Genomic DNA, 26,209 nt, shown 5'->3' on the forward strand with positions numbered 1-26,209 from the left:
TATATTCTATAAAATGCTAATATTAAATAATCTTTCAAAACTCAGTGGACCATATATGTGTGGTTCTATTTCTAGATTCTCTGTTTTATTCCATGATCTATATGTCTTTACTTACACCAACACTGCCTTGATTACTGTAGCTTTAGAAGAAGTCTTAAAATTAGGTACTAAACGTCTTCCAACACTGCTTTGGTTTTTTTGTTTTTGTTTTTGACTTTTCTGGGTCCTTTGTACCCCTACATAACTTTTAAATTTCAATATCCAATTCTTCATTTATAGCAAGTACACACAGACCTGAATTTTTATATATACCTTGTGTTTTCTAATCCTGCTAAATTCAAGTACAAGTTCTAGGGGCTCCTAGAGATTTCTTAGTATTTTTTCTGTAGATGACCATTTCATCTACATATAAAGATTTTGCTTCTACCTTGCCAATCCTATCCTAGTTGTGTCATTTTATTGCCAGACTATTTTGGTGGGGACTAGGTTTCAAAGTTTAATGGACAGATAAAGAGTAAGCATGTCTGCCCTTGTTCCCCACCTTAAGGAGAAAGCATTGTATCTTCTCCATTCATATAAGGTGTTCTAGCTGGAAGTATTGAGTACATGTCTTTAATCTGTTGAGAAGTTTCTGTTCTACTTCTAGGCTCCTGATAGCTTTTACCATGAACAGCTGTAGAATTGAAGAATTTAGTCCAATACTTTTTCTCCAACTAGTGACAGGATCATATGGCTTTTTCCTTTCCTCTGTTAAAATGATGATTTTTGGGGGTGGATCTTCCAATGCTGAACCAACACTGCCATCCCTATAACAAAACCACTTTCTACATCCTGCCAGATCTGACTTCGAATAGTTTGTTTTGTTAAACAAATTTCTATTTATGTTCATACTTTTTTCTTCTATTATCTTTATCCAGTTTTAGGATTAGCACAATGTTGATTTCCTAAAATGAGGGGAGAAGTGTCCCTTCTTTTTTCTGCTTTAATTGTTTGATATAATTTATCAGTTAAAATGTTTATGAGCCTGCTGTTGTCGTATAGGTAGGTTTTCAAGCTAGGAATATACTTCCTTTAATAGGTGCTATTCAAATTTTATATTTCCTCCAGAGTTAGTTTCATTAATTTGTCTTCCAAGGTACTTCTTAGAAGTTGTCAAATTTATTTCAAAAAAGATTTTTGTAATATGCTTTCTATATCCTTTTAAATTCTGTAAAATCTGTGGTAATGTCTCCTAGATCTTAATATTGTAATTTTTAAAAATGTATAACTGATATTGTGTAACAGGAAGAAAAGGTCTAAAAGAGCAGGGGAAGTGGGAGGGGTAGGGGAAGGGAAAAAGGGAAAGGAAAAAATATGAGAAGAGGAAAAAATGGAAGCAAGGTCTTTGCAAATAGGGAAAGGTGGAGGGGTTGAAGGGAGGGCAAGGGAAGGGGGAAAAAATAAGAACCAAGAGACGCATGTAATGGTACAAGATCCCAATGATGGATGTAACTGTATTTTATACCTAAAATGTACCAAAGTTAATGGGGGGAAAAAAAAGACTCAAGGCTGGGGTCTTGCTTAGCAATAGAGTGCTTTCCTACCTTGTGCAAAGCCCAGAGTTTGACCCCCAGCAGTGAAAAAAATCTGTTTGTGTGTGTGTGAGAGAGAAGGAGAAACCGGGATAGGGATCGAGAGAGACAGAGAGATCCTGTGTGTACAGCTCTGGAGGTGGTGCTGGGGAAGGGGTGGTGGTGGTGGTGACGTGTTGGAATTAGGAGTATATATTTCTCGTATAGTCTTAAATATAATCTGTTTTTAGTTCAAAAATGCTTTTCCCTTCAGACTCAGTTTGAATATTTCCTGTTTGGATCTGCTTAATAATATCACCTTTTACTACAAATCACAATGCTCCTACCGCCCTAGTTGCAGCTCATGAATCAGTAAATAGGTGATGGTTGATAGGAGCGTGCTGGACCCGGCTCAAAGATCTCCACCATGGAGAGCAGCCTTCTGGATGTCTGGACAGCAGACTGTGGATGCCCGTGCCCCCTCGCTTCTCTAACCTGGAAGCCCATCACCAGCCCCTCCCTTCCCGGACGCAGAGTGGAGTCTGTGGCCAGATGTGTGACCTTGGAACGGCGGGCAGGAGGCAGGACCACTTGGGGTCTCCCTGGCTCTGCTCTGGAGGATTTGGGCCACGCTCAGGAACCAATGGGGCCATCTCCAAGGAACATGCGAGCCAGCCCTGTGTGCCCCGCTGCTCTTATTCCCAGTGATCTGTGTCTCTGACTTCTCTTGTTGCCTTTCTCAAATTACAAAAGAACTTAATCCTGTGAGGTCAGAAGGAAATCACAGGTGAATCAAAACCATCCATTCTGAAATCCATTCTGTTTCCATGACTGTTTATTGGAATGGGAAAATATATGACTTCTGAGAATTGCCTTTGGATTCTAACCTAACGTCCCGCACGTATACTCACCTGTGGATATTTTCCTGTGCAGTGTGCACATGTTCCTGTATCTGTATGTATGTGTGCAGCGTGTATATGTGTGGCTCGGGTGTGTAATGTGTATTTGTGTGTGTGCCTGTGTATGGTGTGTCGCTGTAGGTACATGTGTGTTTGTGTGTATCTGTGTGCACACCTGTTCATGGGTACTGCATGTGTGTAGGTGTACATGTGTGCTCCTATGTGTCTGTGTGTGCACACAGAACCACACTCACACTGACTCAGTCCCGGTACCTGTGTTTTCTTCTTCCCTGCAGAAAAGCGGCTCTCCCGGGGGATCTCGCATGCCAGCTCAGCCATCGTCTCCCTGGCCCGGTCCCACGTGGCAAATGAATGCAACAATGAGCAATTCCCTCTGGAGATGCCAATCTACACATTCCAGCTGCCAGACCTGAGTGTGTACAGTGAGGACTTCAGGAGCTTCATCGAGCGGGACTTGATCGAGCAGGCGACCATGGTAGCTTTGGAACAGGCAGGTAAGTTGTTTCGGCCAGCAGGTCCAGGCCTTGGGCTCAGCAAGAGCAAGCCAGCCTGAGCCCTTACCAAGCAGGAGAGAACGGCATTCTCAGGCTCTGGGAGGCTGCCATCAGGACTCTCTGTGTCTTTACTGAACCAGTTCTCAAGCCTCGCTGTTCCCACGCAGGCCTGCAGGATGGAGGGGCTGAAGAGCAGGTGGTGCTGAAATCGCTTGAGCTGCCTCCCTTGTTCCTAAATCCCAGTACCCTTCTTGCAAGAGAACTCTGGGCTTCTTTGCCTCCTTGTTTCCTCTCTTCTCCCCATCCAACTCCTGCATGGCTGTTGAACAAAACATAGGAAAGATCATAGGCCTGACAGAAAAATAGGAGACTCCTGGCCCTTCCTGTGGACACGGGCAAGTCCTGTAACCTCTGCAAGCCTCAGCTCCCCATCTGCGAAGATGAGAACACTGTTGACCAGGGGAAACAGCACCAAATGACAGATGCCTTGTGTGGCCATCCGTCTCCTGCCTCCCAGCCTTTCTGGCCTCCAGGTTGAGGAAACTCGAGCTGGCCTTAGTCTCCTTCTCCTTCATGTTTCCTCTCTACCCCAACAGCCCAGCAGGGAAGTATCCAGGCAGCACAGCAAGCATCTTTTCTTTGAAGTCCTGGTGGGGGAAAAAAATCTGTTCAAAGTAAATGTCAGTGACAGGTTTGGGTTATTCCAGAGACAAAGCAATATGTATCTCACTCCTAATCACTGAATACTCCAAAATCAAATATTCAGGGGCTTCTCACACATGTAAGAAAGACTCTATGCCCTTCTTCCCAAGTCACACACTGCCAAATACGGACCCTACCAGCCACTGTGCCCTGACGGTGGACACAGAGTGTGTCCCCAGCCAGGGGCGGCCACTTCTGCTGGGACTGGGAAGTGAGGCCTTCCGGTTGGCATTCAGTCTTTAGGCAGCTCTTCCTGTCTGCTGCAGCATGGTGCCTCTATTGCCAGAGGCCTGGCCTGCAGAACTTGGAGTTACTCCCAATGTGTGACATCCCAGCCAAACAGGAAGGGAAGCTTGTGGGTAAGCAGCGGAGACAGGATCCTGCTGAGGGCTGCGGCCAGCAATGCACCTTGGCCAAGACTCAATGGACACAGCCAGATACCTCTGAGTATTTCAGAGGAAGCCAGAAGAGAAGGATCTGTAGGCTGGACATTGGTGGATGGGCCAGTCAGGACCCTGGGAGGAAAGAAAGGGTGACTCACAGCCTGATGAGATGAGAGGATTCTATGGAAGGACTGTTTGCCAACGAAGAGGTGGAGTTTAAAACACCCATGAAAGATATTGTTGTTCCAGAAAACAGCCCTGGCATTGCTACCCTTGTGCCTGGTGGAGAGGCTAGGGTGAGAGGAGCTGTACAGAGAGCTGTGGGTTTGGAAGGGGGAGATACTGGAGAAGTTAGGACTCTAACCACATCCTCCCCACCACGCAGGCTCTGGCTGTGCCTCTTACTGCCAGAAGGGCACACAGTTCAGTGATGGGTCCATACCACTCACCCCAGGCACAGAGCAACATGCACAGGGGTAGACCTTCAAGGCAAGTGGGAAACATCCAGACAGGTGATGTGGGGCATTTTGACCAGCACGGGGCTTGTCGATAGACCTGGCTTCATGCCATTGCTTGTCAGACCATCCCAGGGCTATCCCCACCTACCTGCTCTCAGAGGGAGGCAGAAGATGCATTTGACAAAGAAGAGGATGGTGGTTTATGGGGCCTCATTTCTGTCAGTCTCAGTCACAGGACCCAAGGAGCTGTGCATGATTGCAGAACAAGGTCCGCATCCCTGTTGCTATATTGGGTCTCACCTCTGACTCTAGACAAGCTGTTGTCTCCGCTGCTGTGCAGCCATCAAAAACAACCCACGTTCTGGCACCCAGAGTCCTGCTGTCTCATCTCAGCATCACTCACTGATCCACAAACAAAACAGTCCCTTGGGATTGGTGGTCATGGAAACGACCTGCTGCGGAGGCCGGCTGTCTTAACAAGGTTTCATATGGCTGATTCAGATGAGGTGCTCTCTCTCCACCAGAAAGTTGGTGTGGGTTAGCAAAGACACAAGTTTCCTGAGTGGCCCTCCATTGAAGTCAGCAGCAGCTCAGACCTGTGCGGAGTTCAGCACTGACAGTCACAGATATCAAGGGCAGTTGATGCAGGTGCCTGAAGCTCTGAGCGCTGTGTGTAGATCTGCCACATCAGCTTTCCCCTTTCAGCCCTACTGTGTTTGGTAAAAGCCTTCATTTCTTTTGAATATGTTTCTTATTAATTTTTTCCCATACACAGTGGTCCCCCTCACCCCCAGTTTTACTTTCTGAGGTTTCAGTCAACTGTGGTCTGAAAATATTAAACAGAAAATGCCAGAAATAATTCATAAAATTTAAATAGCATTTATTACAGTATATAAAACATTATCCTAGATAGGTACATATGGGGAAACTATATATATAGGGTCCAGTACTGTCCATGAGTTCAGGCATCCACGGGAGCCTTGGAACATGCACCCCAAAGATAAGGGGGAACAACAGCTGTATCACATATTAATTTCTATCACTTACATTTTCCTTCTTGACTAGCATTTTAAAAGGGTACTAATGAACTTCAAATACCCTGTCTGGCACCTCTTAAAAACCCAAACTTAATGAGTTAAGTGTTAAATTTGCAAACAGCACATTGTTTATTTCCCACACTGGGCAAATGGAGGGAAATGGCAGCAGAGATCAATGTAGACTCAAGGCCCAGACCACTGAGCAGTGAAGCCCCAGTCTACACTAGCAGAAGACCTTGGAGAGGCCACCGGCTCTCTCTGCATGAGGTCAAAGGTGCTCACAGTGCAGTGCGAGTGTGAAGGTCAGGGTTCTGCCTGGGACAGGCACTGCAGGATTCAGCACGTCTCCCACATTCTGGCACTGAAAAGCAGGAAGGTGCGCAGGCCGCTGTGCAGCCCTGAGGCAAAGCAAGGCGTCTCTGGGCTAGGGGATCAAACCTGAGCCCAGCCCTCATCCACCTGACTTCCCAGATCTTCTCTTTCCCTCTGCTCTTAAGCAATGGCTTAGATTAGACCATCACTCAGGCCTTTCTGTGTGCAGATTCCAGCAGGACACCCTCATCTGCTACTCCATCCCCTACTCCCAGGGGTAGGACTCTGAGCCCTGGGAAGGGCTGGGCTCCTCAGGACTCAGCCGTCACTATCCATGGGGAAAACAGTACTCTGCCATAACACAGTGATATGAGAAAGCCACCGGCATTGCTGGGTGGAAAGTGTACATTCCTTTTCCAATAGTTAAGTACTTAGAAGGGTTACGAATAAACTATTGATATGCAAATGCTTTATTATATGTTGAATTATAGATATGAAAAAATATGTAGTGAAAAAATATACTTAAAGTCAGTTAGCCTAGTTGTGGTTGGCAGGAAATACCATAAATCGCTTCTCGGTCTTTTGGCTAAGATCAAGTGTAGGAAATAGCATAGTTCTCATGGGACCTGAGGTGTGGGACTTCTTCCTTTGGCTATAGAGCAACACAGGGCTGTTGTGGTCCAGAAAACTGGCAAAAAATGGCCTTCGCTCAGTTAGCATTGCCCAAGGCAGAGTTGGTGGAGCCCCAGGACACGGCTTCACTTCTCAGTAGCCTGTGAGGCATGGATGTTCGGGGACCCGCCCCGTTTGAGGCATGTGGGCAGCCCCATCCTTTTGTGAGGCCCCCATGTTGAGTAGGGTACGGGCTTTGAATTCCAACAGATCCTACAGGTAGAGAAGACCAATCCTCCCCTAACCCTAGAACCCTGGAGGATACAACCCCTCCTACCTGGCAGTCTCAGGGACAACAGAAGGACCCGGTCTTCTACAGGTAGAACTTACTGTCCTCTGAGAGAGGAAAGAAAGATGATTCTCATTCATCAGTGATTCATCTACCCAAGAACTCATGTCTTTTTCAATCAAGTGACCTTGCTGTTTCTCAAGTGGGAAGAGTGTGAGATGAAGAGTTTGTAGGTTTGGGAAGTAACATCGATGCCTCATCTGGAAGCTAACTACCACGTGGGTAGGTGCTGTGTGGCACTCTGGTGTACTCATGGGTCACGGGGCAGAGGCACATTGGTGTAACACAGTAGTTACTCTATACACAGGAGATTGGAATAGAGATGTTGAGTCATATTTAGGATACCTTGGAGTTGTGGGGCTGAGTCTTGCTTCCATGGGTGGACAATTGGTTGGAGGGAACCTGCCAAAGAAGTCATAAGATGTGGAGGAGGCTTGCAGACTTTGGATTCAGCCTGACCCTGGCTCACATCCCAGACTGGCCAAGTTGTGTGGTCTGCTGGAGTGTCGTGGTCTTGCATCTGAAAGTCAGAGATGTGTAGCAGCTGCCAAACTGCGACAGACTCATCCGTGGACACCGGTGCTGCACCTCCATGAATCCCTGTCCAGGTCGAGGGCTTCTCCACAAACTGGACAGATGGAAGTCCCTGCTCTGGAGGAGACTGAATCTCAGTGAGGAAGAAAGGCCATAAACAAGTAGGCCATAAAAAGTGAGGCAGAAGTGGCTGCAAGGAGAAGCTAAGAAGCAAAATAAGGGGACACCAGGTAAGGGGAAGGAACCAACAAGCCAGAGCAGAGAGGGGAGCTGGAGTGGAAGAGACACCTGGATGTAGATGCTCCTGGCAGAGGGAACAGCATCACAGGCCAGCCCCAAGTAACGAAGGCCAGCATCACCTGTGCAGGTGCAGCAAAGGCTGGAGGAGCTGCAAAGAAAGGCCAGGAAATGGAACAGGCCCTAGGGCACCATGACGAGTCCTTTAGGCTTAACATTAGCTGGATGTGCAGCCTCCACAGGATTTCGAGCAGGAAAGTGACAGACTTTGATTCACATCTGGCTGCTCTGTCAGAAATGGACTGTGGGATCGCAAGAGAAGAAGCAGGAAGAAAGGAAGGAGGCAGCTGCTTTACTCCAGGACAGAGGGCCAGAGCTGTGGAGGAGCAAGGGAAATGCAGGAAAGCAGGCAGATATGGAAGCAGGATATGTTGTGAAGGGTGACCTCCAGGCCTTGCTGAGGGATCAGATGGGGCTGTGGCAAACAGAAGAGTTGAGCATAACCCCAAGAATATTGTTCTTACAGTGTGGGTAGATAATGGTGCTGTGCAGATTGGTGGATTCTGTCAGGCAATGCCTGAGGTTCTGGTGAGACTGGCGACAGTGCTGTGCAGCTGAACATGTGAGCCTGGAGTTAGGGAGAGGCGGCGTTAGAGGTATAAATGTGGGAGTTTGCAGAATATGGTGAAATCCCTGAGATGGAGGGAGCTGCTCGGAAGACCCTCCACCCATGTCCCTGATACAGCTCTGTGCAGTAATGAGCATCCGCTAGATGCATTACCTGGATTGGGTAAGAGAAGAGAGCCTGTCCAAAGCCCTGGCTGGATGCTCCAGGCTCAAGGCCTCAGGAACAGCAGAAGGATCCAGCCAGGGACACAGAATCCATGGCCTGGGAAGCGGAGAAGCCAGGGGTTAATGGTGACCCGAATCCCAGGAAAGAAGGTGTTTCACACAAGAAGTGCCCTGTGATACCAAATGTGCCCATAAGTTAGCGAGCCTGCACACTAGAAATTGACCAGTGGATCTGACCACTGAAGCCAAAGTTTTCAGGGAAACAACAGACCAGAGGCAGCACTGTGCTGGGTGCAGAGAAAGATCAGGAAGTGGTGGCTTCCCATGTAATAGTTCCTACCAGCCACTGCATTCCTTTCTTCCCACTGGTTTTACACACTGTATTGGTCAAGTTATTACTGAAATAGAAAATCTGAAATAATCAACTTAACGAGGGAAAAGATTTATTTTGGCTCATAGTTTCAGAGGTTTCGGTCCATGGTTGCTTAGCTCTGTTGCTCTGGCCCTGTGGCAGCACAGTACATATTGGTAGGAACATGTACAGGGTAGAAAGGCCTGTTCACCCCTGGCACTGGGAAGCAAAAAGCAAGGAAGAGAAGGGGCCAGGGTACCAATATCCCCATCTAGGGCAAGCCCCCAGTGACCTCACTTCCTCCCTCTAGGCCCCACTTCCAAAAGGTTCCACCACCTCCCAATAGTGCCACAGGCTGGCCATGGGCCTTTAGGGGACATTCAAGTTCCAAACTACAGCCTGTCCCCTTCTCTGTTTCATAAAGTGTCCATTGATGTCCTGTGAAATGGGAACATGCCTTGCTCCTAAAGGTAATCCCACATATTATCCGATTCTGGGTCTGTCTTCTGACTGTGGGTTTTGGAGCACCTTCCACTAGTCACTCACAGCAGAGGCCCAGGCGAGCTGACCTGGAAGGGACATGTTCCTTCATGGGCTTGGCAGCTGTGGAATCCCAAGCACGGAGATCAGGCGGGCTTCCGAGAGAAAGAGGTCAGAGTTGACATCTTCACGCTGCACTGGTCAGTGTGGTCCTCACTGAGCCACCCTCACGGGGCTTCAGGTTCTTGGCCTTGACAGTGGTGAGGCAGCCCTCCTTGCCGGACTGTTACGGAGATTCATGAAAGTCACATTTGCACAGCGCTGAGTACATGCTAAACATTGAGCCACTAGCTGCCTTTGCTAACATTTCATTTTATATTCATAGAATGATATACTTTTCTGTATCTTTTTTTTACACTTTTGCTAGAAAGAACATGTCTTTTAACCAGAACAGTAAGTCATTTTCTCAGGCATTGTCATTGTAAACATGTAGTGAGAACCACTATCGTTGGTATCATTGTAAACACATAGTGAGAACCGCTGTCATTGGTGCCATTGTAAACACGTAGTGAGCGCCACTGTTGGTGCCATTGTAAACATGTAGTGAGAACCACTGTCGTTGGTGCCATTGTCAACACGTAGTGAGCACCACTGTTGTTGGTGCCACTGTCAACACATAGTGAGAACCGCTGTCATTGGTGCCATTGTAAACATGTAGTGAGTGCCACTGTTGTTGGTGCCATTGTCAACATGTAGTGAGAACCGCTGTCAATGATGTCACTGTAAACACGTAGTGAAAGCCGCTGTTGTTGGTACCAAGGGTGGCCAAGGTGAGGACCACAAGTCCCTGCCCTGAAGGAGCCCCACGGACAGGGGGACAGACCCCGGGCAGAGTGTCGCAGTCCTGGCTGCAAGCCATGGCAGTGCTCAGGGTGAGGGCAGGACCAAATGGCCCTGGTTGGGGTGTCCTTCAGTGATACCAAGGAATCACAGGATAACCTGGCAAGAATTCCCTAAGTTTTCTCAGAGTTGTCACATTTTGTTTTCTTTCACAGAGGTGTCTTGTGGGTGATGAGCACAATGACATCTTATTTTAAGCTGTGTGGTAACATCTGTTACAAAGCTCTCATGAATCAGTCCCATTATCCTGTATGAATTTGAGGAATGTTGCTCAGAAAAGTCAGAACAAATGACTAACAGCTCCCCAGGCATGAAACCCTAGCCTCCCCTGATGGCATCCACCTATGATTTTCTTCTTTGCAGGAGCTCGTGTTGTGTTTTTTTTTTAACATATTCACAATGCCAGCTCCTGTGTGTTTTTCCTGTTCTGAAGTGAAGTCATTATGTGGGAAGATGTGAATGGCCACTCTGTCACAGCTAGGGGTAGGAATATTGAACTGTGGGTCCTTTTGACCCTTCCCACTGCATTCCTTAGGTGAAGAATGCCTTTACCTTGGGCATTGCACTTTGGATTTTCCCTGGAGACATTGGAATAGCACTGGGACATGTTAGTCTTGCAAAAGTTGAAAAGTGCTAACATTTACCATGGGTGGATCATCTTCCGAGGGCAATCACACCTGATTTACAGTCCCAGGAATGCTCTGAATTGGGTAAGAGTCTTGACTTCTAGAAGCCAGCTTAAATCAAGCCCATGTCTTGCCATCCACTTACCCAGTCATGCTGGCAGACAGTACCCTACCTCTCTGTCCTCTCCCGGGTGTACACATTCCACCAACCTGGGCCACAGTATTCTTTGTACAGCTCCCAGGAGCCATCCATTTGCCCTTGTGAGGTCAAGCATTTCTCCATAAATAGTCCCCTTAGCTTCAAGGACACAAGCAAGCATCCTAGACACCACATAAACACTCTTGAGATAGGAATGGGAAATTAATGGACAGAATTCCTGTTTCAACATCCTTTGGCTAAAAGACACCACGCTCATTTCTATTACTGCATAACAAAGGATCCCACATCAGCAGCTTAGAACAGCACAAACTTATCATACAGTTTCTGTGGGCCAGCAATCTGCTACATTTTAGCTGGGTCTGAGACTCTTTTCAGAATCTCTCAAGGTGGAAAGCAAGGTGTCAGCTGGCTGTGTCCTCAGTTGGAGTCTTCTCCAGGGTAAGATCAACTTCAATGTTTTCTCAAATCGTTGGCAAAATTCATTTTCTTGCAGCTGCATGCCTGAGGTCCCATTTTCTTGCTAGCTGTTAGCTCTCAGCTAGAGACTGCCCAAAAGACCTAGGTGTGTAGCAGATCACTGTGCAGTGATTACTTACCAGGTCTGGTGAGACAGAACATGCATACATTAGATGTTGCATAAAGCAGATTTGTTACTTACAGAGGCATCAGAGAACAACAGGAGCCTAGAATTCATGGCAAGCCAGTCTCCCAGGGCTTGGGAAAGCTGCCAATGGCAGGATCTTTTCTGTACATGCCCTACTTTCACTGCAGTGAAGGGACCCTGGGGAGCAGATTTCTCTGGGTTTGGTACCCAGGGGAAATGTTGATCGCTGGGCTAAAGTGCTGAACAGCACGCTGTTTAGGAGGGACCAACACAGAGCTGGGCCTGTTCTTGCCAGGTCCCTGCTTATCCCAGGATGCTGGAATCCCAGTACAATCTGCAGTGATCCTTGAGACTTGCAAGCAAGAAAAAGGGGAGAACTGAGTCTTTCTGTCACCAGACAGGGTCCAAGAAAGCCTTCAAAGTGGAGATGGGGAATCCTGACTCACCCCACCCACTGGGCGGGTTGCAGGTTCACTGATTTTCACCAAAGAACAAGAATTTTCAGGATGCGTCAGTGAGAAGCATTAAAGGATTTATGAGGCAGAATTTTTAAAGAACACACTCAAGAGAAATACAATCCAAAGCTGCAAGAGAGAGGTGCACTATTTTCTGGAACTGGAAACATTTATGTGTCTAGTGAGGGGTGGAACCCTGTGGAATTTGTGAGTTTACAGGAGTTCTGTCTTGGTCCTGGCTTGTGGGAAAAAGAAAAAAGAGATGAAAGAGATGTCCCCCAGGAGGATAATGGGCAATATTACAGATGAAAATAATGTGCCCAGCTTTTTTTTTGTCATCGGGGATTGAACTCGGGACCTTGCGCTTGCAGAACCACTGAGCTAAATCCCCGGCCCTCTTTTTTTTTTTTTTTTTTAATGGATCTAAGCATTCTTTGAATTCTCTCAGTCTGTTCCTTTATCTTCAGATCAGGTTTCTGCCCTTTATCAGCTAAGCTAATTTATGGACCTACAGTATCAGTAATGAATTTTGAGTGTTATGGGTCTGTTCTGGAAGGAAAGAAGCATAAATTGAGGCAGGGAATATGGAGATGGGGAGCCTTGGGTAAATGTGACTCTGTCCCAGAATATATTTTTCTTATCTTGTGATTTATCTTGTCTCCTTTCTTCCTGTCTTTCAATCTTCTATCCTACCTCATTCCAGGGGCACTGGGAGAGCTATCCTGTGTGTGTACCTGCCGTATAACTGTTCTCACACGGTGGCAGCTTACTTCTTCAAGCCCAGCCAGAGAGTCTCCCTTCTCTTTCTCCCTCTACATGCTACCTTTCACCGTCTCCCTCCAAATCTTTCCGACTTTCCCTTTCTCTGTCCCTCCTTTTCAGACCCCACCCGGCTAGATCAAGCCAACCCCAGACAACCTCCCCTTTGGTCAACTCAGAGTCAATTACTTATATCCCCAAAGTCCTTTCACTTTGCCCAGAATTTTAACCTAATCATGGGAGTGACATCCCATCATAGGAGCAGATCCCACCCTCACACAAAGCGAGGGGATTACACAGGACTCTACCCTATGACGCAGGAATCTTGGAAAATCTTAGAAGTCTGCTTGGCACATATTCAGTGTTATTTGTGATCTTTTAGCAAATTCCGCTATGCTAAAAGATCCAGAATGAGAGATAAAATCATGTTGGGTGTATTTGGCCAAGGGATTTTCCCAGTTTCCTGATGTGCCAATTTCAGTTCTTTCATTGGAACTGGTATGTTAGAGTATGCTGTGGCTAGAGGCAGAACATGCATTTGGGTTGAATTCTGATCTTAATGATTTCACATTTCAAGGTACACGTCTCTGAAGCCTCTGAGGAAATCATACCCTTTTATAAGGGTCCCTTGACAATCACAGCCATGGATATGGTCATGGGGTGAAGGCGGGCACCATGACAGCTATGCTTTTGATAATAGTAACCATGGTGAATTGTGTGACCCACTGTATTCTACGTGCATTATTTCAGATCTCATGCGAGCTGCACATGCTTACCAGTCCAGAAAAGAGAGTGCCAGAGAAGCAAAATGGCCCACCCTTGCCTCTCTGCTCTGTAAAAGGGCAGAGCCAGGGCAGAGCCTGACGCTGATGCCCTTCTTCAAACCTACCTGTGCCGTGGTGCCTTCTCTGTCTATCTCAGAACCTTCAAACCTCTTCCTTCAGGCTAGTCTCTGTTGAATGCTCCACTCCAAACGTGAATCACATAATTCCTTGCTTTTCTTGAAAGAGTAAATCCCCAACACAGGGGAAAAATCTCCAAAGGAACCCTCTTTGAGAAGCCAAATATAAAAGTCCACAGTGAAGCCAGCCACAGAGGGGCACAGTGTGGACAGCCCCAAGCCGGGACGTCTGACTCCGAGGCAGAATGAGGGGGACCTCATCTGGGAAATGGCACAAACCACAGTGACCTTTGATCTTCACATTTAACACTCCTTATTTCAACACGGGATGCCTGGTTTCAAAGTCCTATCGAAAATAAAATCAGGTCGAGTTAGAAAGGTTTTTAAATTTTATCTTGCATAATAAATAACAGCGATCAGTTCACAAACTGGGGGCTTTGAGCCGAGCATGGTGAGAACGCCCCCCCAGCAATTAGAGCAGTTTGTGTACCACAGAGGAGGGAGTCCATGACTTCCTCGTGACGGGGTGTTACACTGGGTCTTCTTTTTGGGGTGGGTGGAGCTAGTTAAGCTGCTTCATCCATGCTAACTAGTTTAATATCACTGAATCATACTGACATGGCTTTAAAGCTCACATTGTGTGTCTCCTTTATGACTGGAGCTAATAAATCAGGGTGGCTTACAAATTGGCTATGTGGTGGTAGGTGGTTAGCCTTGGGCTGTATCTAAACTGTGGCCTTCATTTTAATTTCTGTTTAACATGTAGTGATACTTTTCCTGACATACTGTTTACTCCCAAAGACTGAAGTGTAGAAGCAGCTCATGTGATGAAACTACCAAACAGACATTTAAAGGTCAGAGAAACTCATCAAGTCACCTACTGCATTGCCACTGTGTTCTCATTCTCATTTGGGGAAAGGAGCACCAGGTAACCAAGGTAGTAGAAGTGAGGAGAAAGTTGGGGTATAAAGAATAGTTAGAGGGGCCGGGGATTTAGCTCAGCAGTTTCGCCGCCTGCTGTGCAGACGCAAGGACCCAAGTTCACTCCCTGGTACCAAGAAAAGAAAAAGAATAGTTAGAAAATAGAGCTTTTTGATGATTTAAAAGGAGGTAAAATAAAACTGACAGTGGCTCAGGTGTGTGAGAAGCCAGCCCATCAACAAAGCTGGAAGGTAAAAATGAGAAATAGGTGATGATAAGCTACATTTGACTGACAGAGTGTATATTGGGGGTTTTATGCCTTAGCCTTGCACTTACAGGCTCAGTAAACAGCTAAGGTGCCCCTTAAATATTTCAGAAATATTCTTCTGAATTTTATGGGAAAGAATAATATGGAGTAGGAATGTTTTCAAGTTGAGGTTTTCTGAAGGCCTTTCCTCCACAAATCCACCACCTGCATCTTTTCTTTTGCCTCCCAAATGGCTTCTCAGGTGAAAGCAGCTTCCATCTATCCTTTCCCATATGATCACCTCCAGAACTAGACCCATGACCTTTTCATTTTTTACCTCTGTTTTGAAACATAATATACATACGAACAAGTACAGTGCAAAGCCTTAAGTGTAGAACAGGACACATCTTAAAACAAGAGCAGCTCAGGTCAAGGGTACTGACTTCTAACAGCACAGATTTATCTTGCCTGATTTTGAATTTTATATAAGTGGCATCATGAGTGGGTTAGATTCTACACTTAACATTTATCATGAGCAATTCATCCATCTAGTTAAGCATAATTGTAGTTTATTCTGGGTCCCATGTGGTATTGCAGTATATGCATTCACTACAAATCACTCATCTGTTGGATTTTTGGTGGATACTTCTGCCCTGGTTTGGATACGGCTGGAGTATCTCCCAGAGCTTCATGTGTTTAAATTTAATCTTCATTGTGAGAAATTAAGAAAGTGGAAACCTCGTCTGACTATGGCCTTTAGAGGTAGAGCCTTTGGGAAGCGATTAGTATGAGATAAGTTTATCAAGGTTACTAATTTTCCTCTCATTACTATTTTAGCTACATCTCATATAATTCAAAATGTGGCATTTTCTTATATAGTTCCAAAATATTTTCTGATTTTCATTTTCATTTATTCATTCACCCATGAGTGATTTTATAAGTAGCTCTTTGTTTGCAAATCTATGCAGTATTTTTAGTTAACCTTTTATTATTAATATCAAGCTTCATTGCCTTGTGGCCAAAAAAAATTTGTTGAGACTTTTGCTTTATGGTCTAAAATATGATTCATTTTTATTTTTAATGTTCAGTGTAGGCTTGAAAAGAATGTATACTCTTTGTTATGGCTGTGTCTAGATGTCCCCACAAAGCCTCATGCAGTCATAGGTGGGGTTTTTCAGAGGTGGCTGGCTCTAGAGTGTGTGATACTAGAATTAAGGGTGTGTGATTACTAAATTAGTCCACTGGTTTGGCATAGTTCCTACTGTGGATAATGGGAAGGTCCACCCTGGGTGTGAGTGCTACTATCCACCCTAAGGGCATGTATCCCAGATAGAATATAAGGCACAGAAAGAGGGCTGCTCTTATTGCTTCTCACTTGTTGCTTTGCTGCCTTCTGCCTACCATAAACTATTTCTCCTCTGTGTTGCCCCTCTGCCATGCCACCCTGCCTTGGGGTCAGCTAGTTTTGGACTGAAACCTCTGCAAACTGTAAACCTTTCCTCCTTCAACTTTTGATTATTTCATTTCAGCAATGAGAAAAAAGTAACTAAGACACTCTTCTATTTTTCTCTACATCATTTTATTTATATCCCTTTGTTCACTTAATATGTTTTTCAAGTCTTCTGTATATTTACTATTTTATTACTTTATTCTCAGTTACTGAGAGAGATAGATTAAAATCTCCTGTTAGGATTAAATACTTGTCTATTTCTCCTTTTATTTCTGTGGATATCTAAACATAAATACAAGGCTCTATTTTGTCATTTGCAGCAATTAAAGTTTTATATTTCTCATGCATTGAGTTGTTGAACATTATGCTTACTTAATCTTGAGTAATACTTTTTTGACTTTCAGATTTTATGTGAAATTAATATAGCTATGCTATATTTCTTAGGTTAAAATTTGGCTGATGCACCATTTACCTTACTCTGTACTTTTGCCTTCACCATTTTTGTTTTTTGGGTTGTTTTTCTTTTTGTTTTTGGAACCAGGGATAGAACTCAGGTCCTTGTGCTTGCGAGGCAGGCAGAGTCACCCCTGAGCTAAATCCCCAGCCCTGCCTTCACCATTTTTATACTCTCGTATCTTAGATGTGTCCCTTGATAACTGCATGTAATTTATTCCTGTCATTGCATTATTTTCCTGTTGATGATTCCTTTTCTTTCCCTTCCATTTAATTGCTCACCCTACCTGGTGTATTCATTCTATTAGATCTTTGCTATTGTCGGTTTCATTGTCTCTTTCTATGATATCCTTAAGAATTTTTTTGGAGTGCTGGTTTGGGTCATGAATTTCTTAAGTTGCTCTTTGTCATGAATAGACTTTATTTCTCCATCAATTTTGAAAGGTAGTTTTGCAGGATATATCAGTCTTGGTTGGTAGTTGTTTTCTTTTAAGGCTTGAAACAGTTCACTCAGCTCTTCTGGCCTTTAAGGTTTGTGTTGAGAAGTCTACTGTAAGTTTAAGGGGTTTGCCTTTATAAGTGATTCATTGCTTTTCTCTAACAACTTTTAAGATTCTGTCCTTGTGTTGAACTTCTGGTATTTTGTCTATGATGTGTTATGGAGAAGTTCTTTTCCAATTGTGGCTATTTGGGGCTGTATTTGCCTCACTTATCTGTTTATTAAACTCTTTCTCCATATTTGGAAAGTTTTCTGCTATTATTTATGCGAACAGGTTTTTTTTAATATCACCTGTGCTGTCATCTGATTTTTCACTAGTTCCAATTAATCTCATATTAATCTTCTTTGTTTCATATAGCAGGTGTTGGATCCATTTTTATAATTTTTTTGTTTTCTAAGGTATCTCTGAGTAACTGTTCACTAACATCAGCCTTATCTTCTAGTTCTGACACTCTATCCTTACCTTAGTCACTTCAAATGCCCATACATTCAATAGAATTTTTAATCTCTTTGTTTTCTATTTGGTACCTTCTCATGGACTCGAATTCTTTGCTGAACTGGTCATTCATGTTTTGTATCATTTTGTTTAGCTCAGCTAGCTTTTTATTCGTGTCCTCTGTAAACTTTCTGATGATTTTATTAAGTCCACTCTCAGTTATACCTTCTTTGAGCACACTGAGCAACTTATTGATTTCTTATTTATCTCCTCTTTTGGAACTTTGAACAATTAAGCTGTGTGACTTTATTTCTTCTCCCTCGTTGCCCCATGGATTGACACTGGAGGAGCTGGGAGTTTTAGGAGACATTCTGTTGCCCTGGTATCTCATGTTTCTGGTGTTTCTGTCTCTCTGTGCATGTAAGATCCCAAAATCTGTCCCAAGATCCCACCACTGTCCAAAGATCCAATCACCTCCATTAATTTGGGAAGAGAGACTACAGAGCAGTTGGCCCACTGGCCATGTCTCCAGGAATGGGCTGCGGTATTGTTAATGGCAGAAAGGCAATCCAGACATTGGCATATAGAGAAAACCAATCAATAGCAGGAACTATGATTCCCCACCGGTAACAATAAAATCAGCAGCAAAGAGAAACTGGATACTAGCATATCCTAAAACCAATAATATACCACCCTTATCTATAAAAACTGAGATCTGTAATTATAGTATAAACACTAAGACAACCCAAGTATTGACAGATGGTAAATATCTACTAGGTACAGCAACTGTACCTCCACTAGCAGTAGAAAAGAATTCAACATTTACATCATAGTGTTGAGTCTATAAAGATTAATAAAGCTTAATGGTTATACTAGTAAAAAAATAAAGGAAGTGAGGAACAGGTGTGTGAAAAAAAGTAAAATTTGAAAAATTAGGCAATGAGAGATGAGGAGTAAAATGAGATAAAGCATCCTATTAAGGAATAAAAAGAAATAAATAGAATAAGATAAATGTACCAAGAAAAAAAAAAGAAAAACAGAGCAAAATAAAGAAAAAAAGAAAAAGTAAGAAGGAAAAACATTAATAGGAAAAAAGGAAAAGGGAAAAAAATCCCAAACCAAGGAAGAAGAAAAAGTGAATTCAAAAATAATTCCTCAGTATTTTTCAATGAGCAGTTTCTTTCTAGGATCTGCAGTCTTGAGATGCAGAAAGTCACAGTTTTCTTTGCCTAGCTGAAGGCCTGTGGGTTTGTGAGGTGCCCTTGCTGCCTCCAGAAACCCCTCTATCCATACACCCCAGACTGTGGCAACCATCCATGCAGATGCATGTTCTTGTTCACATTGGTAGATGGGGAAAGCAACCAGATCACTGGTGTCTTGCTGCATATAGACAGTGGAAAGGGGGTTCAAGTTCACCATTTTTAGACTCAGCTACCTCTGAAAGCCATACTGCTAGCCTGGCTTCTGACCACAAAAGGTAGAGCCCTGTGTCCTTCCTGTCCTGAGCTTAAACTTCTCAGGGAGTCTGTATCTAGCCTGCACCCTCTCCTCAACTGTGTCTTGTGGCTCTCACCTAGTCACTGTAGAAGGATAATTCTGGAAACCCTGAATTGAAATTGTTCTGTAGGTGTTCTGTGGCTTATTCTTAAATAATTGATCCCTTCCCAAAGTGGCTCCTGATTCAGCCCACCCAGATATAGTAGGTGCTGTACTGGATTTCTTCTCCAGGTCTACCCTGCTGTACAGAAAGAGTAACTTTCAGAGTAAAGCCTCTTTTCTTGGGGCTAGCACTGCTGGTCCATTTGACTGTTTCTCCCTGGAGCTTCCAACCCTCTGGTTTTGCCTTCTCTCACCAGGCATTGGCCTTGTCTGTGATCAGGCTGGTAAGTTGGTCAGTCCCTTTGCTGCCCTGTACCAAAGAAAAATAAAACACAGAACAGACTCCAAGTTTTCTGGGCCCAGGGGCTGGGGAGCAGAATCCACAAATGTGAAGTTGGCCAGCAGTGAACATGTCTCTTGACCTTTCTGGGTTCCATGCATGACACCAGCTCTGTGGGGCTCCAGCTGTGTGGGCTGACAGGTGACAGAGACAAACTCAGCCTGCTGGGGCCTCAGCACTGACGCTGCAGGCCTGGTCCTGAGCTGCCACAACCCTCTTCTCCCAACAGCCCTGAGGACTGTGCATTGTTACTAGTCTTGAAATATCTTTGCTTCAGCCTTATTTTTGGAAAACAGTATTGCAGGACGTAGTGTCCCAAGTTGCTAATTAATTGCACTCAGCACATTGAACATATTTTTCTCTATTGGTTTCTGTTTGTTTCCATTGATTCTTTGAAGAGTGAACTGTCTGCCTGGGACTCATTTTCTTTTTCCTCTAACTACTTTAAGATCCTTGCTTTTTCATAGTCTGCTGTTTTCCAGGATTTCTTGAGGGATAAATTATTCCATTTTTCTTGCTAAGAATGTCTTATAGTTATTAAATCTGTAAATTTATTTTACATATTTCTTCTGGAAAATTCTCATTATATCTTTAATATTGCCTTTGCCTCATTCCTTTTTGAATTTTGATCAGTGTTAAACATTTTCAGTCCATCCTTGTGTCTCATAATTCTCTTTCATATTTTCTATCTATCTAAGTTGCATTCTAGATCATCGCTTCTAATTTATTCCAGCTGTGTTAATTATTTTCTTCAACAATGTCTAATCTGATATTAAACTGGTTCTGGGAGTTTTAATTTTTTAATTATTGTATCTTTCACTTGTAAGTTCTATTTTTCTTTTCCAAATCCATTTTTGTTTTCCAAATCTCTTATTCTTTGCTCATATTTTGTTTCATGCTTTTACATCTTTTGAGTGTTTTTAATGTTATTCATTTATAGTCTTTACCTGACATTTTGTAGACTCAGGTTCATAGTTACCTGCTAATTTTCTGTCCACACCTCTTGCTGGTTTCTTGTCGTGCTTTTAATTTAGGGTGTGAGCAGGACGTTACCTGTGGGAGTTTGTGTGGCCTGTGTTGAGAGTGTGCTGCTCTCTAGAGAGAGATGTTTGTTCATTTGTTTGTTTACATTACTCTCCCAAGGGGAATTAGCATTGATACTCAGAATTAATTTTATGTTATTTTCTTGTCTTTGGGATTCCAAGCCACAAACTCATTTTTGGTCAATCTTCCTCAGACCTAGGTCAATAGTTACAGCTTTGCTAGGAGAAGTAAGTTTGTTTGTTTCCCTCTGCTAAGCCCAGTCCAGCAGAGACAAATGTTCTTTACAGCTTCATTTGCCAATCAGAGAGTTAGTTCTGATCATTGCCTTTGGGATAGTTTTTAAAGATTGGGAATGTATGTGAGGAAAAAGGGCTGTCCCTGGTCCCAGGGTCCCACATGGCAGGGCCTCAGCCCTCTTGCTGGTTCTTAGGAAGTGACTGCAGGTGCAAACTCTGTAAACAGACAGTTCCATGGTTGGTGTATATTTTAACTTATTTCATTATTTTTTTTCCATTGGAGGTTTATCATTTTTCAAGCTTGAATATACTTTTCAAAGAATTTTTGAAAAAGTATTTTTATTTTCCCTGACCCTTCTTTTTTTCTTTACATCTGCCTTCCCCCACCCCCATTCCTCTGGAGGGGAGAAGCTTCTCTCTTCGAGTGAATGACTAGGAACAAGGCCTGCAACCCTCACCTTTTCTGCAATTCCTCACACCTTCACACAAAATCTTATTTTTTTTTTTTTTGGTGCCAGGGATCGAACTCAGGACCATACGATTGTGAGGCAGGTGGTGGAACCACTGAGCTAAATCCTGGGCCCACAAAATCTTACTTTTAATTGTTTTTTCTAAGTATTGCAGGAAATCAAGAATAATTAAGTACAGAATAACTAACAAAAATAAAATTCAATAGGAGGCAGTAGGAATGGAAGAAATATTCTCAGGGTCTCAAAATGCAATATGTGTATGTACTCGTTCACCAAGATGATCACAATTATTATGTATCTCAAACATGTTCTAAAAATAAAAAAGTAAAAAAAATAGAATAAGCATTTATATGAGAGACCTAAAAAAAGAAATATTTTCAGTATTTTTAAAGAGTTATTTTCTTTGGTGCACTATGTTTAACACCTATCTTAGTCCATTTTCTGTTACCATAACAAAATATCGCAGACCAAGTAATTGATAAAGAATAGGAGTTTACTGGGCTTGTGTTTGGAGACTAGGAAATCCAAGAGCTTGGTACCAGCTTCTGGAGAGGGCCTCTCTGTGGCTTCATAACGCGGACGAGGGCATCGCATCTCCAGACAGGGCCCGTGAGCTAACCCATGTCACTGTTCTCATAAAAGCACTAATCCTGCTGTGGGGGCCCCATCCCCCTGACCTTGTCTAGTCCCACTCACCTCGCAGAGGCTCCATCCCAGATACTATGGACATAGGTATTTGGAGATTAAGCTTCTCCCAGCACATGAACTTTTGGGGGACACATTCAAATAATAATACCAATAAGGCCAGGTCTTATATCCCTAACATGATTCCTTTCCCCTCTGACCTATTCAACTATTTTCTTTAAAGACTCTTTCTCCTAATACTACAACCTAAACAATGAATATGGGCAAAAATGTGATGTGCTATACTGGATACCTATGTAGTTCAGGAGTATAATTTGTTTTCTGAGGATCTCTGCACAGTGCTTTGTAAACTAGGTACTGAAGAACCTTTTTTTCCAAACTCCCCAGGCCACAGTCAGTCTATACTTTTATAAACTCAATAAAACATTGCAGCAATGCCACTACTGTAAAAGCTCCTGAGCACTTCTCTCTCCCTCTCTCTCCCTCCCTCTCCCTCTCTCTCCCTCTCCCTCCCTCTCTCTCTCTCTCCTTCTGCTCCAGCCTCACTGTGCACCAGCAGACTTGACTGTGAGCAGCACTGACACAGTGACATGAAAGGAGCTTCCTTCAGATCTTTACTCTATGGATATAAAGGCAACACACCCATCCCAAAGACCTTGAGTGTGAGAGTACTTTGTCAGCCAAAGGTTTGGTGCATTCATTCATCCAAAGCTTATTCACAAAGACACTCCTTTGTTTAGCCCAGGACTTTGGACCTCTTTTAACAAAAACACATATATGGGGGCCAGGGATGTAGGTCAGTGGCTCTGCCGCCTGCCTCAAAAGCACAAGGTCCCAAGTTTGATCCCTGGTACCAAAAAAAAAAAACAACATATATGGTGCTTTCTGCATGCCAAGCCCCATTTTAAGTGCTTTCCAAATATCAAATAATATAATGTTCATTAAAACTCGGTTAGAGTAGCACACCATTATCTTCCATGTTCAGAATTAAGGACTGAAACATGGAGGAGCTAAATAACTTAAACAGTCACACTGCTAAAAAGTGATAGAACTGAGATATGAACCCAGAAAATCTAGCTCCAAAGTCCCTGTGCTTATGCACTCTGCAAGCTGCTTTACAATCAACTATTATAGACACTCTGATTCTGGATTCTGCAGGGGTAGATTTCCCAAAGCCCACTTAGTGAATAATTCATTCTGTCCCCATTGTCAACTTGAAGCCACTGGTCATTATTGCATAGAGCTCAGCTGAAAAGGATAATCAGATCTTTATCTCCTTTATGGAAAGAGTGGTGATTGATTAACACGTCTGCTGTGGAAAGTGTGATGATTTTTTTAATTACTTTTATTGGTACATTTTAGGTATACGGTATAATGACATTCATCATTGGAAATTTGCACCTTTACATAATCTCTCTTGGCTCTTATTTTTTTCCCCATTCCCCTGCCCTCCCTTGAACCCCTCCATCCCTCCTTATTTATAAAGACTTTGTTTCCATTTTTTCATTTTCTCATATGTATTCCATTCCCTTCTTTCCTTTCCCCTACCCCTCCCACTTCCCCTTCCCCTTTGCCCCTTTTCTTCCTGTTTCACATTATCTATTATACCTTTTGTCCTTATTTACACTTTCAGTTTCTCACACCAGAGAAACTATTTATTAATGCAGCCTGCAGTGACTGCCATGCCGAAGGGTGAGAAACACTTAGAAATCATCTGTACCCCCTGGGGCTCTGTGCCTCTGAAAAATTTAAACATTATAGCCAAAATTTTTAAATTCCAGCTCAACCTAGAGGAAAGTAGAAAAAAATTCAGTTAAACTGTTAACTGCGCCTGTTACATTTCCCTAAGGTGTGTTAACTGAATTCACCAATCTCTTTAAACTTAATCAAGACACATGAGTTAATTTACACAGAAATTGTCTTTGGCACCAGGATAGGATGCCTCCCCTCTCAAAAGCTGTGGAGCAAACCCACATGGTGTTCTTTGTGTTTCGAACATTTTTCAAATCAACAGGAAAGTTGAAAGATAGTACCTAGATAACTTGCCTCAAGAATCTCCAGTATTCAGGATTTTGTCACACTTGTTTTATCTCTTTATATGTATGGAGCTAAATGTATAGACAGACATATACATATCTATGATGCATTTTTCTAAACCATTTGAAGATACATGCATACTGCAGACTCTTCACCCCTTGAAGCATGTATTTTCTAAAAATAAGGATGTTCTCCTATATGACTAGAATATTATCATCCTTATGAAAATTACCACTAGCTTAATATTGCTACCTAATATAGATTCTACATTCAATTGGCCCCAAAATCTCCTCTACAGTTCTTTATTTCATTCCAAAACCCAGTCAGTACATTTGGTCATTGTGTCTCTTTAGTCTCTTCTAAAGAACATTGTCCAATCTCTTGTTTTTCATGCAAATTGCTTTTTTAAAGAATTGCAACCAGCTGTCAAGTACAATGCCATTATCCCATCCTTTTCTTCTCTCTCTCCTCCCCTCAACTCCAGCCCTGGAGATTAAAACCAGGGCCTTGCCCATGCTAGGCAAGAGCTCCACCACTAATCTACACCTCCAGCCCCATACCCCATTTTTTAATGACCCAATGAGGTTAATTTCCAGTCCCTTTCCCAAGTGTAGACCTAGGGGCCATGACCTGGGCTCACCCTGCCAGTGTCGGGAAGAACCGGGAACAAGGAAGGCCCCAAGAAGTGGGCCTTGGTGATCTATGCATATTTTACAAGGATGGGAAGGACAAGGGGCTGCTGTCCCTAGACACTGGCAACTCCAGAAAGTAAGGCTGGGAGAGAGTCAGAGACAGAGAGGGAAGGAGCAAAGGGAGGATGAAGGAGGAAAGAATGTGGACAAGAAGGAAATAACATGGCATTGAGGTTCTCGCTCAATACACAGCTGCATCATTGGGTACCTGCTTCTTTCCAGGAAAGAAGCAAGACGAGACATAGAGAAGGATGCTCACTTCTCTTCCACATGGGGAGAGGCCAAGCCAAAGCCTTCTGGAAACCAGAGCCAGGGGAATAAGCACTGTGGACAACCCTGTGTGTCGACATCTAAGAGTATCATTTACCTGAAGATCTGAATGTCCTGTGCGTTCTTCAATAGCATCTGCATGTGATATAATTCTCGTTGGTGGTACCTCTAGGGAGGGAGGAATGAGAACAAAAGAGAACTTCAGCTTGGCCTTTACTGTTCTTTATTTTTAACTAAAAGGGGCAAAGATGGCAGAGGGCAGACATCTGCTAGGTTCTGGGAGATGAGTGTATTGCTTTTCGCATGTCACAGAATTTTCATAGAGAAATAGAATGAGCGGAACAAGCACAAGAAAGGGCAAGAATCACAAGGGAGAATGAGCAACCCCTACCTCTGCAGAAGCTTACTGCAAAGATGGCCATACAGTGTGAGACAGGCTTGGATTTCAGCTCCAGTCTGTTCCTTGTTGTAGAATATATTTCTTAGATCATATAGGTTCAAAGAAGTTAAAATTGGCTTTCCACAAACTTAACCACATCTGACTAAATTAGGTCAGCCTTGCTTCTGATTTGATTTTGCCAAGGATGAGCAATGGGTCCTGCTGGGACGCTGTAGTTTATTTACTCTCTCTGCGCCTCAGTTTTTTTCCATGTAAAATTAGAATGCACACACACACCCAGGTGGTCCTGTAGGGAGCAGGAAGCACACTAACCCAGCCAGCAGGAGATTAACTCACGACTTCATCACCCACACTTCCTCTGACAATAGGGAGGCTGCAGAACCCACTGCACCAGCCTGCTGTCCTGCTCCTCTGTGGGCCAGGGCTGCTTCACCTGGGGTTGTGGTGTGGCTGCTGCTTCGGGTGACACATCCTCCCACCTGACAAGGTCCCTTTTCAGGGGTGAGCATACTACCCTGGGGGCCGCTCCCACAGATTCCTTCTACAGCTCATGGGCCACTGATAGCACACGGCCATGCCAGCGCCAGTCCCTAGCCTGGGAAAGGAAATTGCATGGATCCATTTGGACCTCCAGGGTCCACCCCATGCAGCAAGGAAGGAGACAGGCTCCAGCAGCAGGACGGGGATGGGGAGAAAGCCACGGCCCGACCCGGGACAAACTCTGAGGCCTGCACGTAAATGCGCACCATTTGCCTCGCGGGCATGGCGTATCCCCTTTCCTTCCTCCCTGCTCCTCAGCCCTGTATCTCCTGACTCTCGCCAGGAGCCTGAAGGGCTTAAGTCTAATTCAAAG

At 44.0% G+C, this 26,209-nt stretch overlaps 1 protein-coding gene across 8 annotated transcripts in view; it reads left to right on the forward strand.

Annotated features, from left to right (window-relative positions):
• The window catches only part of Otud7a (OTU deubiquitinase 7A), a 317,930-nt gene that overhangs the window by 239,341 nt on the left and 52,380 nt on the right, over window positions 1-26,209 (forward strand). For all 8 annotated transcript variants that reach the window (XM_087188263.1, XM_087188261.1, XM_087188260.1 and 5 more), the window contains one exon: window positions 2,746-2,964. In XM_087188263.1, the coding sequence (XP_087044389.1) occupies window positions 2,746-2,964 (219 nt within the window). The remainder of the gene's footprint in view (window positions 1-2,745; window positions 2,965-26,209) is intronic.

Source organism: Heterocephalus glaber, unplaced genomic scaffold, assembly GCF_053883595.1.
Source record: "Heterocephalus glaber isolate CG9 unplaced genomic scaffold, H.glaber_assembly_v1.0 deba00001531, whole genome shotgun sequence".
In the NCBI taxonomy this organism is placed as follows: domain Eukaryota; kingdom Metazoa; phylum Chordata; class Mammalia; order Rodentia; family Bathyergidae; genus Heterocephalus; species Heterocephalus glaber.